The sequence below is a fragment of the Corapipo altera genome, unplaced genomic scaffold, assembly GCF_003945725.1.
Source record: "Corapipo altera isolate COAL_440 unplaced genomic scaffold, ASM394572v1 67, whole genome shotgun sequence".
In the NCBI taxonomy this organism is placed as follows: domain Eukaryota; kingdom Metazoa; phylum Chordata; class Aves; order Passeriformes; family Pipridae; genus Corapipo; species Corapipo altera.
In genome coordinates, this window is record NW_020884906.1 from 7,612,659 (window position 1) to 7,626,282 (window position 13,624).

Genomic DNA, 13,624 nt, shown 5'->3' on the forward strand with positions numbered 1-13,624 from the left:
ACTGGGAAGGCGAGGTCTGATCCGAGCAGGGAGATCAACAGTAAACTGACATTACCCAGAGCACTGTGTGAGCCAGCAGCCCTCGGTATTGGGCTGTTGCCATGGTTAATGCATTTTATTTTGAAGCAGTCCTGCGCTGCAGTGGTTGTACATGTTGAGATGAGTTGTGTTATCTGTCACTGTCTCCTTCCTCTCCCCCTCCCCATATGGTCACAGTAAATCAAACTAAGCCCGGAAGCTGCAGAATTGACTATTTGTCAGCAGGCTGCAAGGGAGGGAGAGAAGTCTGACTTGGTAAGGAATCCTGTTTCCTGTTATGCAGGATAAGAAGCACAACCAATATTCTGATTTTTTTTTATTTTTTTTTTTTAGAGCTTTAATCAGGTGGAATGAGGCTTCTTTACAAACCCAGAGCCTGAAATACCCAGGTTTGAAGGAGTATGGGTTTTTGACTACAAATATTCTCCTTGAGCCTGTGCTCCTCCCCTTCTTTTACAAGTTTCGTTTTTAATAGAGGAGGTCTATTTTTAATCACCTCCAGGTAACTGCATTGCACAGAGGAGTGGGTGGGGAAGCAGGTGTTACCAGTGCAATACACCTGTACTGTGTGTGCCTGGAAAATGAGTTGAGTGAAAAGCTGAATGGAATATGAAAGTAAACAGTCATCTTGGTTATTCTTCTGCAAAAACTTAGTTTATATTTAACTTGCCACTCAGCAAGCAGCTTTAGTTCTTTACTCGTCAGTAACCGCTGAGCTTGGATTGAACATTTTGCTGCCTGTTCTTAGAATTCTTTTAAAAATTTGGTTTGACCACAGCCTGCTTGTCTTCTATCAGATATATTGTTTGTTTTTAATAGCTTGAATGCTTGTCACTGTGTAGCTGTTGACTAATTCCTTCATCATGTGTCATGGGGACAACAGTGAGTCTCTTCCTCCCACCCTTTAAATGAAGCCCCCACTTTGCAGCCACATTGTCTGGTTTGTGGCTAAATAACACAAATCACTGGTAAGAGCAATATTTTTGCATCATGGGTTTGTTTTTCTGTGTGCCCGTGGTTCCAAAATATCAGATTGCGGGCGTCAGTGCCAGCTATTTCCTTCTGGATTGGTAGAAAATTGTAAATTAATTTAATGCTACTAGGATTTGAAAAATTAATGTTGAGAGCTTTAAATGCTCTCAAAGCCAGTTCATAAAAAAAAAAAAAGAAAAAGGCTTTTGCGTGGCTGTCAAAAGTGCTCAGGCAAGATGAAGATGAGGATGAAATGAGGATGATGAGCTGCAGGTTGGTAATGAAAGCTGCTGTTTGCAGAAGGACCTTCTGATGTCTCTTAAGCACCCAGGGCAGCCCTTTTCAGCTGTTCCTGTACCAGGAGTAAACAGATATCCTTTATGCAGCATTCCTGGATTGCCTGCATCGATCTGCTCTGAAGAGCATCGCTGATCACTGGGGACCATTTCCTCTCTTTTTAAAGATAAAAGCAAAGGGGTGCACAAGTGCTCTCATGCTCCAGAAACCCATGGCTGGATCCTTCATCCCCAGAGCAGGTTTTGTGCTGCTTTTCCCCTTCTTCACATCTCCTTTCAGTCCATGTGCCTCAGTCCTCCTTCCTCCCCACCCAACCTCCCCTCTCTGCTGCCAAAATATCATCCCCTTCCCTCCTGATGTCCTGACCGTTGCCATGGAAATACCTGGGTTTGCACAGATTCAGGACTTCAGAGCAATTTGGAGCTGAAAGTTGCACTTGATTTTGGTGCAAATAGTGTCAGTCTTTGCCATGTTTAATTGAATCCAAAAAACTTGTCAGGGTGACATCATCTGGGAAAACAGGAGCCTTGGGATGAGAGCAGAACAGGGCAAAGCTTCGAGGCCAAGTGCTGGAAACACAGAAATGACTAAAGTTTTCCTTAAATGTTTCCTTAAATGTCTGTATTGAGCATTTACAGCAACCAGTGCCAGCAGTGCCAACAGATGGCTTGGAAATGTGTGTTTGACAAGCACAACAGGAATAGAACCAGCTATAACGTGATCTTAGTGAGCTTAAATTAGTGTTGTAAGCACAGATTTTTGGCCAAAAGTTGATGCCCTATGAAGAAAGTCTGGTGCAAAGCACTATCAGGAAATACACATCTCTGGGATCATTCCTGTGTCCCCCAGGGTGCATTGTTATCTTATGGATCCTTCCATTAATATTTTTTAAATTTACTTTCCAGCCAACTGCCCAAATATTCAGGGTTCTTCTCCCCCTTCCCCTCCAAGGAGCCTCATCCCGGTCCCCAACCGTGAGCACATGTTGTGCCTGGGGAAGGTCTGGCCTGGAAATCCCACGTGTGTCACGTGGAGGATCCCTCAGCTGCAGAAAGTGCCATGTTTTATTCAGCAAGCAGTGATAAATAATTAAATAAGACTTTTAGAAAAGCCAAAGGTCTCCGTGGGTAGGACTGTGATCGATGTTTCTGTGGCAGCAAGAACAGGGAGCTGCCAAATGGCTTTAAAGGCAAGTGCCTCGTGCCCTCAGAACTGTCCCCAAGCTGTCCCCCCGTGCTGGGGGGACATCAAAATGTCTGGTGAGAGCCCTTAGGTCTCTAGGTATAAACAGTGAATGTGCTCTGCAGCTGGGGGTGTTTTAACTGATCAGAGCCCAATTAATTTGGTTTATTTAGTGGTCAGCCAGTAAAGTCTTGGAGAAGTGGCAGAGTGTGGCTGCAACTCGTGATGGTGCTGAGCAGTGTGTCTGGCACCTGCCTTTGGATAAACAGGGTGTTTGTTGCTGGATAAATAAGAAACATGGTAATGCATCAGAAACATGGAATCTTTCAACACTGTTTGGTAATGTGAATTTTATAAACAAGTCTGCTAAAAAAAGATATTGTAGCAACAAGACAGGCAACAGGCAGAGGTTTCATTTTCAAATGAGAGGATAAATCTGACTGATGACAGGTTTTGGTCAGAGAAGTTCGGCTTTAGCTGAAAAGGTGGCTTTTAGCTCCAGCATGGGTGGTGAGATCCAGTGTCTTGGGATTTCCATCCACCATTCCCAGCACACAGACACTTCTGTGGGCACTGGGGTGGACAGTCCAGAAGGACTTGGGGTCTGGAGGTAATGTCTTTATGTCCTGGAGCTGAGCAGAGTTTCTGCACTTGCTGTTCCTTGGATACTGAACCACCTTTGGCACATCCAACCAAACCAGGCTGGTGTTCCTGCTGGGAGGTGTTCACCTGTGCTGCAGGGGAATTGTGTTTGTCATGTACAGCCATGCCTGGGGTTGTCTTAATATGGCATCTAAGTGATCCTTCAGCATTTTAAAACACCTGAGAAGTGGCAATGCTGCAGTGCTACAGGGTCACATCTTGTGCAGAGTAGGGAGCTGCTTCCTGTGGAGCTTAACCAGAGCCTGTTCCTGGAAAGGGACCTTGGTTCAGAGAAGCAATTACAGAAATGCTCAGATTACAGCAAGGGCTGCCCACATGGACTTGTTGCACCAAAACTGACGTGGAAAATGGGATTTTAAGTGTGAGAATTAACTTCCAAACACATAATTAAAGCAGCACTTACATTGTGATGAGAACGAGAAAACTCCAGCTCAGAAAAGAATTTGAAAAGCAAATCTATGAAAGCAAACCAAGTTTAAAGCCTGAATCATCAATGGGTTGGGATTTTTTTGTTGTTGTGGGGTTTTTTTATTTGCTTGGGTTTTTTTTTTTGTCTGTTTGACGGCTTTTGTTTGAGGGCCTGTTGGTTGAATCTGAGGTGGATTGAAGAGGAATATTGAGCCTGGCAGTGCTGGCTTAATGGGCTTGATGATATTGGAGGTCTTTTCCAACCTAAACAATCCCATGATTCTATGATTCTGAGGGGATACAGCCAGTGCAGCTTCCTGGCTCTGGTCTTGCATCCTCTCATTCCACCCAAGTCCTTGACACCCCATGCAGAGGTGGCTGTTCAGAGGGAGCAGAAAACATCTTCATCTCCACTCTGTTTTCAGAAAACATCTTCATTTCCACTCTGTTTTTTACTGTAAATCCTTTGTTTTCACGGTGTGGGTTACGTGGACATTCAGCAGAAGGTCTTGCCATGTTTGCCCAAAGCAGATTGACAGCAGTTCCTAAAAACACACTTCTCTGAAGATGAACTCAGTCACTGGAACATTTATTTTACTGTAGCTTTTACTTACCTGGATCTGCTCTCCTATTGCTTTTGCTGCAGTGTCTGGATGCTTTGCCACGTTTTTTGCTCTGCCAGACATTTTTCAGTGCTGGATCTGGTGACCAGGCCTGTGGCTGGGAGTGTCACCGTGGCTGTACCTTAGAGCTTGCTGTTCTCAGCCTTTGGCAACGTGACCGAGCTTCACCTGGGAGCAGGACTGGGAAAAGGATCACACTGGGAACTCTGTTTGCATCTGGCTTGCTGTAAACAATTTCACAGAGTTATGAGCATGGCCAAATATAGGGGAAGTGCTGTGCTCCCATAGAAATGACTTGATAACCAGCAAAAGGCTTTGCAAGAGGCATGGCAGGAAAACAGTGACTGCAAACATCCCTGAATAAAAGGATGGCAGGAAAACAGTGACTGCAAACATCCCTGAATAATCTATAGAGTACAGGTTGTATGGGGGAAAATCCAGCCAGGTAAAACAGTTTGTGAGTCAATATTGCCTTAGACTAATTAAACCTGGAGTTCTTGGCTTGCTCCTGGTCCCTGCATCTCAGTGGTGGTTGTAGCTATGGTAATGTTTGCCTTGTTCCAGCAGTATAAATGACAGCGGGGCTGGGTGACAGGAAAACTGGACTTGGATGGAGTGTACCCCTGGGAATTTCATAGCAGAGAGGTCTAAGCCTTCATCCCTCACTGGGGTCTGGGGTTGTTGGATAGGTGAGGGTTTGGTTTCCTTTTTAAGGGTGAAAAAAGCAGTTAGTGAAATTAAATTCTAATAGCAGAGTTTGGGCTGGGATGGAGCTGCCCAGGGTGAGGGAAACCACAGGAGGGGCTGAGGGATCAGAAGCCTCCCTGGAGGAATGGGGTACAAGCTCAAATCCTTGGTCTGAAGGAGGTGCACCAGGATTTCTGATGCCCCTAAGGAATGCCATAACCTGGGCTCCACTCAGTGCCTGTGGTTCTTGGATCTGGCTTTGGAAATGGGACACAGAGGAGAAAAAGTGGTTTTTCCTTGTAGTTTAAACATTCATGTAAAGCACAGCAGGATCAGCTCTCCTGTTCAGGAGTCAGTGATTCAGACTGTAGTGGTTCAGGTAGTGTTGAGACTGGCCTGTCTTTGGTTGTGGCTTTGGATTATAAATTATTAATTAATGCTGTTGAGTTTGTGTGGACACCCTGTTGTGGGGTGGCCCTGTCACCCTGCTCTGGTGTCTTGTCCTGTGCTCACAGCTGGAGCCAGGAGGATTGTTTGTACTGTTGTGGAATACTTGATGAGATTCCTCTCGAGTTTACCTACAGCTAAATTATTAGTTGCTGTTTTAATTTCCTTTCTCATAAAAGAAGAGCAAACATCTCATTTCCCTAGGCTGGCATGAGATCCAGAGTGGGCAGCTTCATCTGTTGGGATTGTTCTGGCTACAATTGGAGAATTAGCATTAAAATGCTGAAATGCAGCACATTTAGAGGCTGTTCAAGTCTTCTCTGTGGAGGGAGCCAAGTGTGGCTGAGCTGTTCCCCATCCCCTCAGTGTCACAAACTCCTGGTGGATCTGGGAGCACATGGCAGATGGGATCCATGGTGTTTGTGATCCCAGCTGGCTGTGGAGGGGTCGGGGTCCAGGTGGGAGAGTCCTTTGGGACCTGCAGACAACAGCATAGGAGGAGATCTGTCAATGGTTTTTTGGTTCTCTGGCTTAGAGCTGTCCTACAGACATGTCAGACATGTCTGTTTATAGGCAAATGTAAGATTTCTTTCTTAGTATGTAGAGAAAGTTAGAATCTCGTGATTCTATGCCCCAGAAGTGTTGATTCTGTTCCCTGGAAGTCTTCAAGGCCAAGTTGGATGGGGTTTGGAGCAACCTGGTGTAGTGGAAGGTGTCCCTGTCCATGGCAGGGAGTGGGAATGGATGAACTTTAAGGTCCCTTCCAACTCAAACCATTCCATGATTCCATAATATCCCTTGTTTTCTGTTGCAAGGCCCTGTCTGTCTGTCTGGCCTCTACCTGCTGGGACTGGTATTTGTATTTGTCACATGCCAGGTGAGTGCCCTTGTTGCAGTGCCCTTTCCACTTCTAGTCCTGCGGATTTATTTTTAGTGCAATAATCTCAGTCAATACAGTGCATTTTTTTACTTTTAATGAGTAATTTTCCACTAAACTGTGTCTCTTGGAAGGTTTTTTGTTTGTGCCTCGAGCGTGCAGGTGGTTGGAGCTGGAGTCCTGCTGTCCTGGATGCTCCACAGGCCCTGGACAGGCAGATGGTCACTGCCCTGGGGAAGGCCCTGGGCTGGTGTCACTGCGGGTGTTGTGTCAATATATTCAAATTTTAAACAAATATTTGAATATACTGCTTATTGGAATATTTCCTAATTTAATCTGAAGCTGGTAAAGATACAACTCCGTGCATTGGTCTCAAGTGTATTTTGGGGGGGGTTAAAATGCTTATATTACCAGTGTTGCCGTGAGGGTGCATTTACTGTCTGTGCATCGTTGTTTTCTGGTGGATCAGTTGGATGTGTGAGAGGGAAGTGCTGTGTCCTGCTGACAGAGGAGGCTCAGCCTGGCTGGGTGAGGTCCGTGAGCCATCTGGACAAGGAGAGCTCAGCCAGCTGGGAGAGCCAAATTTTGGGGAATCCCTGAGGGCCTCAAGACGTGCCTTGTCAGACCTCCCTTCCAGGGCTGACCTGAGGGGTGGTTGGTGATGGGTCCTGAGTTGGTTGAGGTTTCAGAAGGGGGGGACTGGCATGGCTTTGAGGGACACGTGTAATGTCAGGTGGGGGAAAAGGAGCAACTCTGGTGTTCACCTGGGCACTGGTGCTGGTGCTTCCCATCCCTAATCCACCACTGCTGCCAAGGTCGAGGGATATGTGGGAGAGAGGGATCCTTTCCTCTTGCTGGGACTTTGCTCTGTCCCTGTTTCTCTTTTGCAGTGTTCCTTCTGTTGAAGTTTAGAACTAAATGTTGGAGCTGGGAAGCTGAGTGAGGAATGCAGCTGCCCCTTCCCTGGTGCTCAGCATGGGGCACTGGGATGAGAGGAAAACTGTATGTGGAGTGTGAGGAAGGAGCACCAGGAGGTGTCCTGACCAGGGACAGCTGCAGTTTTGAGACACAATTGTCGCTGGGTATCTGTCGAAGGGGTCCCGGTCCAAGGGGGGAAGAAGACACACAACACACACGAGGATGGTGAGACAAAGGGATGTCTGCCTGCTCAGAGCAGCAGGCAGCCTTTTATTAGGTGCCAAGTTCCACTTTCCCATACACACACACTATAAACATTTTCCTGCAAAACACCCAGGAATGCAACACCTGCAGTTTGTTATACAGCTTGACCTTGCACTGTCCAGCTCTCAGGGCTGTTTCCATGGGAATGTGCAGTTATCTCCACCTTTCTCAGGGGAATGGTCTCACTCCCTTCAGTGCCTCTAGCTCTTCTACTTCTAGGGGGCCCGGGGGTTCCATGGGCCTGCCATCTCCCCCCACACACAATAAAGCTTTTTTCGGGTCCCTGGAAGCAGAATTTGCTGCCCTGGGATGTTCCTGCAGCTGGAGTCACTGCTCCGAGCACAGTTGGGATGTGGGAGCTGCAGGAGCTGGATCATGCTGTGCCAAGGGAGATTTCCCAGTGCTCTGAGCCATCTCCAGTCCTGAGGTCCACATCTCAGTGACATTCCTTGCTGTGACTTCCTGACTCACTGTCAGCTCATCTGAGCTGCTGGGATCCAGGGAAGTCTCAGTGCTCATGATCAGGTTCCATTAGTCACTGAGTAGGGAGCAGGGTTGGGAGCTCACCCGATGGCTCTGACACACAGAGGAGCTTTGGCTTCAGAGAGGACTCTTTCTTTAATCCATACCTGTAAAGGATTTCCTTTATTGAACTGTTAGCTGTGCATAATTGACCTTGATTATATCTTGCAAAGGAGTTTAATTCCCCAAATGATGCTATTAAAGGTCTCTCATACATCCAAGCTTTGCTTGGCCAAGTCCTGACCTGCAATTTTTCCCTCCTCCCTGTGCCTTCAGAGGGAACACCTTGCTAAGCCCACAGCACCGGGAACCCTCTCCCCTGTGGTTTCTGAAACCAGGGAGTGAAAAGCAAGATGTTTTAGAGGCACTGGAAGAGATCTGGGCATGCTGGCATCTCTATGTTAAACAGGAAAAATGGTTGGGAACTGAACATTTAAGGAGCAAAGATTCAGCTGGACTTTTGCTGATTTCAGCTGGATTAGGGAGGGTGCAGCTGGGGATGGAAGTCACCACCTCTGCACTCTGCTTACCTGGCAGGTCTGACCTCCTGTCTTCTCTGCAAAAATTACCCTCCTAATTTGTGTGGGTTCCTATTTATTTTCATCCCCTAATCGTGCCCCTGATGTGCACTAGTGCCAGCTTCCTTTTGATCAGCTGCTCTGCAGTGAGAGTCAGTGAGGGCAGAGCTGCTGGCATTGCCCTGCAAATGGCATTCCTGGGCACAGCTGGTGCCAGGTGACCCCTGAATTAGGCACTGATGGATAGTTACAGTCATTTGGGACAGCTGTGTCACATGAAATTTGTCACATAAAAGGAAGGAACGGAACAATACTGTAAGAGCATTAAATATGAGATCTGCTTACCCTTTATTAGAAGACTTTAAACGATGCTCAATTCCTGCAGTTAATTCTCTGCTCACTGTTTTCCTACTTTGAAGTTTCTCAGAAATGAAACAACCCTTTTTTTATACCTGACTTTTTGAAACAGCTGGTGATGCTCAGCAGGCAGAGCTGCACCAATCCTCCATGAGACCCCCTGTACCATTGGAAAAATCAGGGAGCAGGGGAGGTTTCTGAGTGCCCACCCCACCACAGGTCTCCCAGTGCTGGTCCATGGCTGAAATTCCATGTTTTCTCCATCTGCCTCTGTGCCACAGGTGAAGCAGATCATGGAGGAGGCAGTGACGAGGAAGTTTGTGCACGAGGACAGCAGCCACATCATCTCCTTCTGTGGTGAGTCCCTGACAGCAGGATGCTGACCTGGGCTGGGGCTGGAGCACCCTCTTGGTGCTGGGCTTTCCCTGCTGTGCCATGTGCCATTCCTGGGAACACGCTCCAGCTCCGGGGTGCTGGGCTGTGGAGGGGATTGGTGCCAGTGGGTGAGTTGTTCTGGCAGCAGTCAGAGTCCCTGAGGCCTTTGCCCTGTGCCTAAAATATATTGAGATGTGTCAAGAAGGATGGATGCTGGCAGTGTGTGCAGCCACTTAGGAAGTACTAGAAGTAATATTTTATTTTTAAATTTCCTTGAGAATTGATTCAACTGAAAGTCTGTCAAGTCCAAATATTTCTTTGCTGTGATGGAATAGGAATTTATGGAAAGGAGTCTGCAGTCTGCCAGAGTGCAGGAGCAGAGAGGCCAGAGGCTGATAGAGAATTTTACATGGAGTCTGTGGAAGATCTGCTCTGATACTGGGCTGGTTTGGGGCTTGTTTTCTGGCAGCTGTGCTTTTTACTAACCTGCTTTCTTACCTATTTTTCGCCTACTGGTATAAAAATTTTGTAAATGTGGAAGTGTTTCAGAATGGATCCATCAAAACCTTGGCAAAGAGGTTTCTAAAAGTCTCCCTTAAGAGCTGTTTGGTTTGGGCTGTAAGATGTGCTGGAGGCCTGTGAGCAAGGACTGGGGAGCTGGAGAGGAGGAGTATTTGTACCTCAAAGGTAGTGGGGAGCAGGACAGTGCAGCCTTGTTCCAGGTGGAATGTGTCACAGGTTTGGTCATCGGAGAGACTTTACAATCAGGATGGCAAAATGAGATAGTTTCTCTTCTTTTTTGGCCCTGCTGTGCCACTCTGTCAACTCAAAGTGGAGAATGTGTGACTGGGACAGTCAGTGCCCAGGAAAAGCAGCTTCAGGTGTCCAGTCTGCCACATGCCAGCATTTGTAGAAGTGGGGGGGACCTGGCTGGTAGACTGGGGGTGTCTGATGAATTTCAAACTAATTTGAAACTAATTAGCATTCTGTGAGCACAGCAAGTACTTCAGACTGTTGGGTGAGTGAGGCTGCAACATGGAACAGGAGCTCTACTCTGACACCATGAGCCCTGGATTTCTGGGAAGTGGGAGAGGCTGTGCCTGTTTGGAGCCTGTCTGGTGGCTGTGCCCGTCTCCCAGCAGGGCTGTTGGCTGAGGTACAGCCACTGTGCCCACGTGCTGGGGCTGAGGGGCTGCTGCTGAGCAGGGGCTGCGGGCAGCGAGTGCAGGGAGCCTCACTCCTCCCTGTACAAAGAGCTGAAGGGCAGTTTGTTAATTTGGAGGCTGGGAAGAAAATGCCAGACGTGATGAGAAGCAGCTTTTGAAGAGGTTGCTCCAAGAAGGCTTGTGCAGCACTGTCACCATTGAACAGGATTGGAGCACCCACAGACTAAAAAGAATGAGAAGGGGATGCTGAGGTCTCCTTTTTTGTCTTGGAGAGCAGAGGGGCTTCTGCCTTTTCCTAGAATCAGTGAATGGTTTGGGTTGGAAGGGACCTTAAAGCTCATCCCATTCCCCCCCTGCCATGGGCAGGGACACCTTCCACTAGACCAGGTTGCTCCAAGCCCTGTCCAACCTGGCTTTGGACACTTCCAGGGATGGGGCAGCCACAGCCTCTCTGGGCAACCTGTGCCAGGGCCTCACCCTCCTCACAGGGAAGAATTTCTTCCTAATATCTAACTTAAATTTGCCCTTTCAGTTTGAACATATTCCACTTTGTCCTGTCACTCCAGTTCCTGATGCCCAGTCCCTCTCCATCTCCCTTGTACCCCCTTCAGATCCTGGAAGGTGCTGTGAGGTCTCCACACAATCTTTTCTTCTTCAGACTGAACAGCCCCAGCTCTCCCAGCCTGTCTCCACAGGGGAGGTGCTCCAGTCCCCTTCTCAACTTTGTGTCCCTCCTCTGGATTTGCTCCAACAGCCTTTCTCCTTTCCTGCTGGGCCCCCACATCAAAGACAGGAGCCTGTTCCTGGCCCTTTGTGTGGCATCGAAAGAGCAGAGCAGACTCCCAGGTGTGACTCATTCCCTCCTGTTCTGTGCAGCACGAGGGGATTATTTATAGGCTCCTGCGACATGGAACTGAGGCATCCAGGCACGAAGGGCTCATTGGTCCCTTCTGGCTCCTTAATGCTGCCCTTTCCTGGCTGCTGGTGTCTCCTCTCCTGCTCTGGCTGCAGTTCCTCTCACATTTGAATGGTACGTGCACCTTCCTCAGGGTTGTGGCTCTCCAGGAGCCTGGTGAACTTATAAATAACCTCTTTCCCTGCCAAGCAGAGCATGCTGCAAGCCTGGCTCTGGCTGCCAGAGCTGCCCTTTTCCCTGGAGAGGGCTGCCTTCCTCACAGAGCCCTCCCCACCCTCTGTGTGGCCAGTGTACTGCAAATCCCTTCGGGTGGAACCAGTGGTGTGGCAGGAAAGGGCAGCAGCCCCCAGCCACCCCATTCTCCTGCGAGGGAGGGTTTGGAGCAGACAAACACGAGTTGGCACCTGTCAGTCCAGGCTGCCCTGGGAGGCTGATGGAGAACTGGGAGCAGGGCTGGAGGCTGGTGTGAGCCGAGGGTTTGGTGTCCACATCAATGCTGAGTCTGCTCAACCAGAGGGGTTTGAATCACACCAGTGCTCTGGGGAACTCAGAAATACCTTTAGATGTCTTTTGCCAGGAATCAAAGCTCCCACTTTACCTGGGCATAGCTGCACAAAGCTTCTGCATCACACGGCTCTGCTGCAGGTTTTATCCTGAGGGACGGGGAGAATCTCTTCGCAGTGTGTTTGGTGGTGACAGAAGTTATGGACTGAGCTCAAAAACTCGTGTTTTCAGGTTTAAAAAACCTACCATTATCTCTGGATTTAGCCTGGACAAGGTGCTCTTAGGGTGTGTGCTCCAGTCTCGGAGCCTCTGGGAGAGCACAGGGAGAGTTGTGGGTCTGTGTGATTTTCCAGTGCTTTGATCAGCCTGTTTAATCAGTCTGTGTTTGGCACTAGACATCCATCCAGAGCCCTCCCAAGGGGTTTGGGAAGCAGGTTGCCAGTGGAGCCTGTGTGTGTGTGCATGTATTTCTGTGGAGTCATTGCAACCTGCTGGTGCTGCCTGGAGTTTATCCCCAGGTTCTCTATTCCTTTCGGTTTTTCAGGAAAAATGTTTATGTGAACACTGAGATTTTTGGGGGAAAAATTGCCCCATTTCCTGTGCTGCTTTAGAAACTCTCAGTGTGCCTGAACTTTCTCCTTGCTTGGACCATCTGAGCACAGGGAATGAAATAGTCTGGTTCCAGCCATGCCCTCAGACTGGACTGAAGAGAAAACTTCAGGGAGTTGTTTGGTTTCTCCACAATCCACAAGAAACCTGAGAGGAAAGTGTCAGTCTGTGTGTGCACAGCATAGCAGTTACCTGATGAGGTGTGTTTTCCTGAAGGCCAGGAGGGAATGTCTCTGCTTTCAAATATATTGTCGGAGAAACTTTAGGAGGTTGTGGCTGTCCCATCCCTGGAAGTGTTCAAGTCCAGGTTGGATGGGGCTTGGTGCAGCCTGGACTAGTGGGAGGTGTCCTGATGCAAAGTCCCTCTCTGGCTTTCTTGAAGCCTCTTCAGATCCTGGAAGGTGCTGTGAGGTCTCCACACAACTTTCTCTTCTCTGGGCTGAACAGCCCCAGCTCTCCCAGCCTGTGTCCATGGGGAAGGTGCTCTAGTGAGGTCTGTGCTCTGTTGCAGCTGCCGTGGAATCCTGTGTCCTGCACGGCCTGAAGCGGAGGGCAGCCGGATTCCTGCGCAGCAACAAGATCGCAGCGCTGTTCATGAAGGTGGGGAAGAGCTTCCCTCTGGCAGAGGAGCTCTGCAAGAAGGTGCAAGACCTGGAGCAGCTCATTGAGAATGCGTAAGGCACTGGCATTGCTGTCAGTCCTCTGGTCACTTGTGTTTTGGGATGAGGGTGTAGTTTGGGTGTTGCTGGGATTGCAAGTCCAGCTTGAGCCTCAGCAAGGGTATTGCTCCTTTAGTGGAGCAGTGTCTTGCCCTGGGATTTTTCTGTCTTGAACAAAGGGGTTGCTTTCCTAGGAGACTGAGTTGTGCCTGTGGTTTAAGCAGGGGTGGGCAAGTCCTTATCCCTCAGCCCCTTCTCTTGTGCCTCAGGGACAGCTGAGTGTGTTGCTCCTGAACTGTCATGGTTTATGGGCCAGTTCACCAAGTCAACTGGAACCACGTTTGCTCTGCCTCAGTGTGCAGGGCTTGAACCTGCAGTAACTCAACTGCTGTTTGAGAGCAGCTCACTCATCCTTGGACAGGAACCAGGGAGATGGATGGAGCAGCTACCTGGGGCAGGAATTTTATGCTGTCCTAAGATAAGCTGCTCTGCCTGTGAACTGCTGTCCTCAGACACATGTGGACACATGTGTGGGCTGGAGGCCTCTGCTGAGGGAGGGGTTCATTTTGAGATGTCTTTATGGTGGGAAACTGATTTAGTAAGTCTGGTTCCAAATGCAAG

At 48.6% G+C, this 13,624-nt stretch overlaps 1 protein-coding gene across 4 annotated transcripts in view; it reads left to right on the forward strand.

Moving 5' to 3' along the window:
• The window catches only part of SGSM1 (small G protein signaling modulator 1), a 36,698-nt gene that overhangs the window by 2,303 nt on the left and 20,771 nt on the right, over positions 1-13,624 (forward strand). For 3 of the 4 annotated variants that reach the window (XM_027652155.1, XM_027652151.1, XM_027652152.1), the window contains exons 3-4: positions 9,056-9,131; positions 12,856-13,018. In XM_027652155.1, coding sequence (XP_027507956.1) covers positions 9,056-9,131; positions 12,856-13,018 — 239 coding nt within the window. Of the gene's footprint in view, positions 1-4,545; positions 4,630-9,055; positions 9,132-12,855; positions 13,019-13,624 lie in introns of those variants that run through there. The other variant, XM_027652153.1, reaches the window with a different exon arrangement.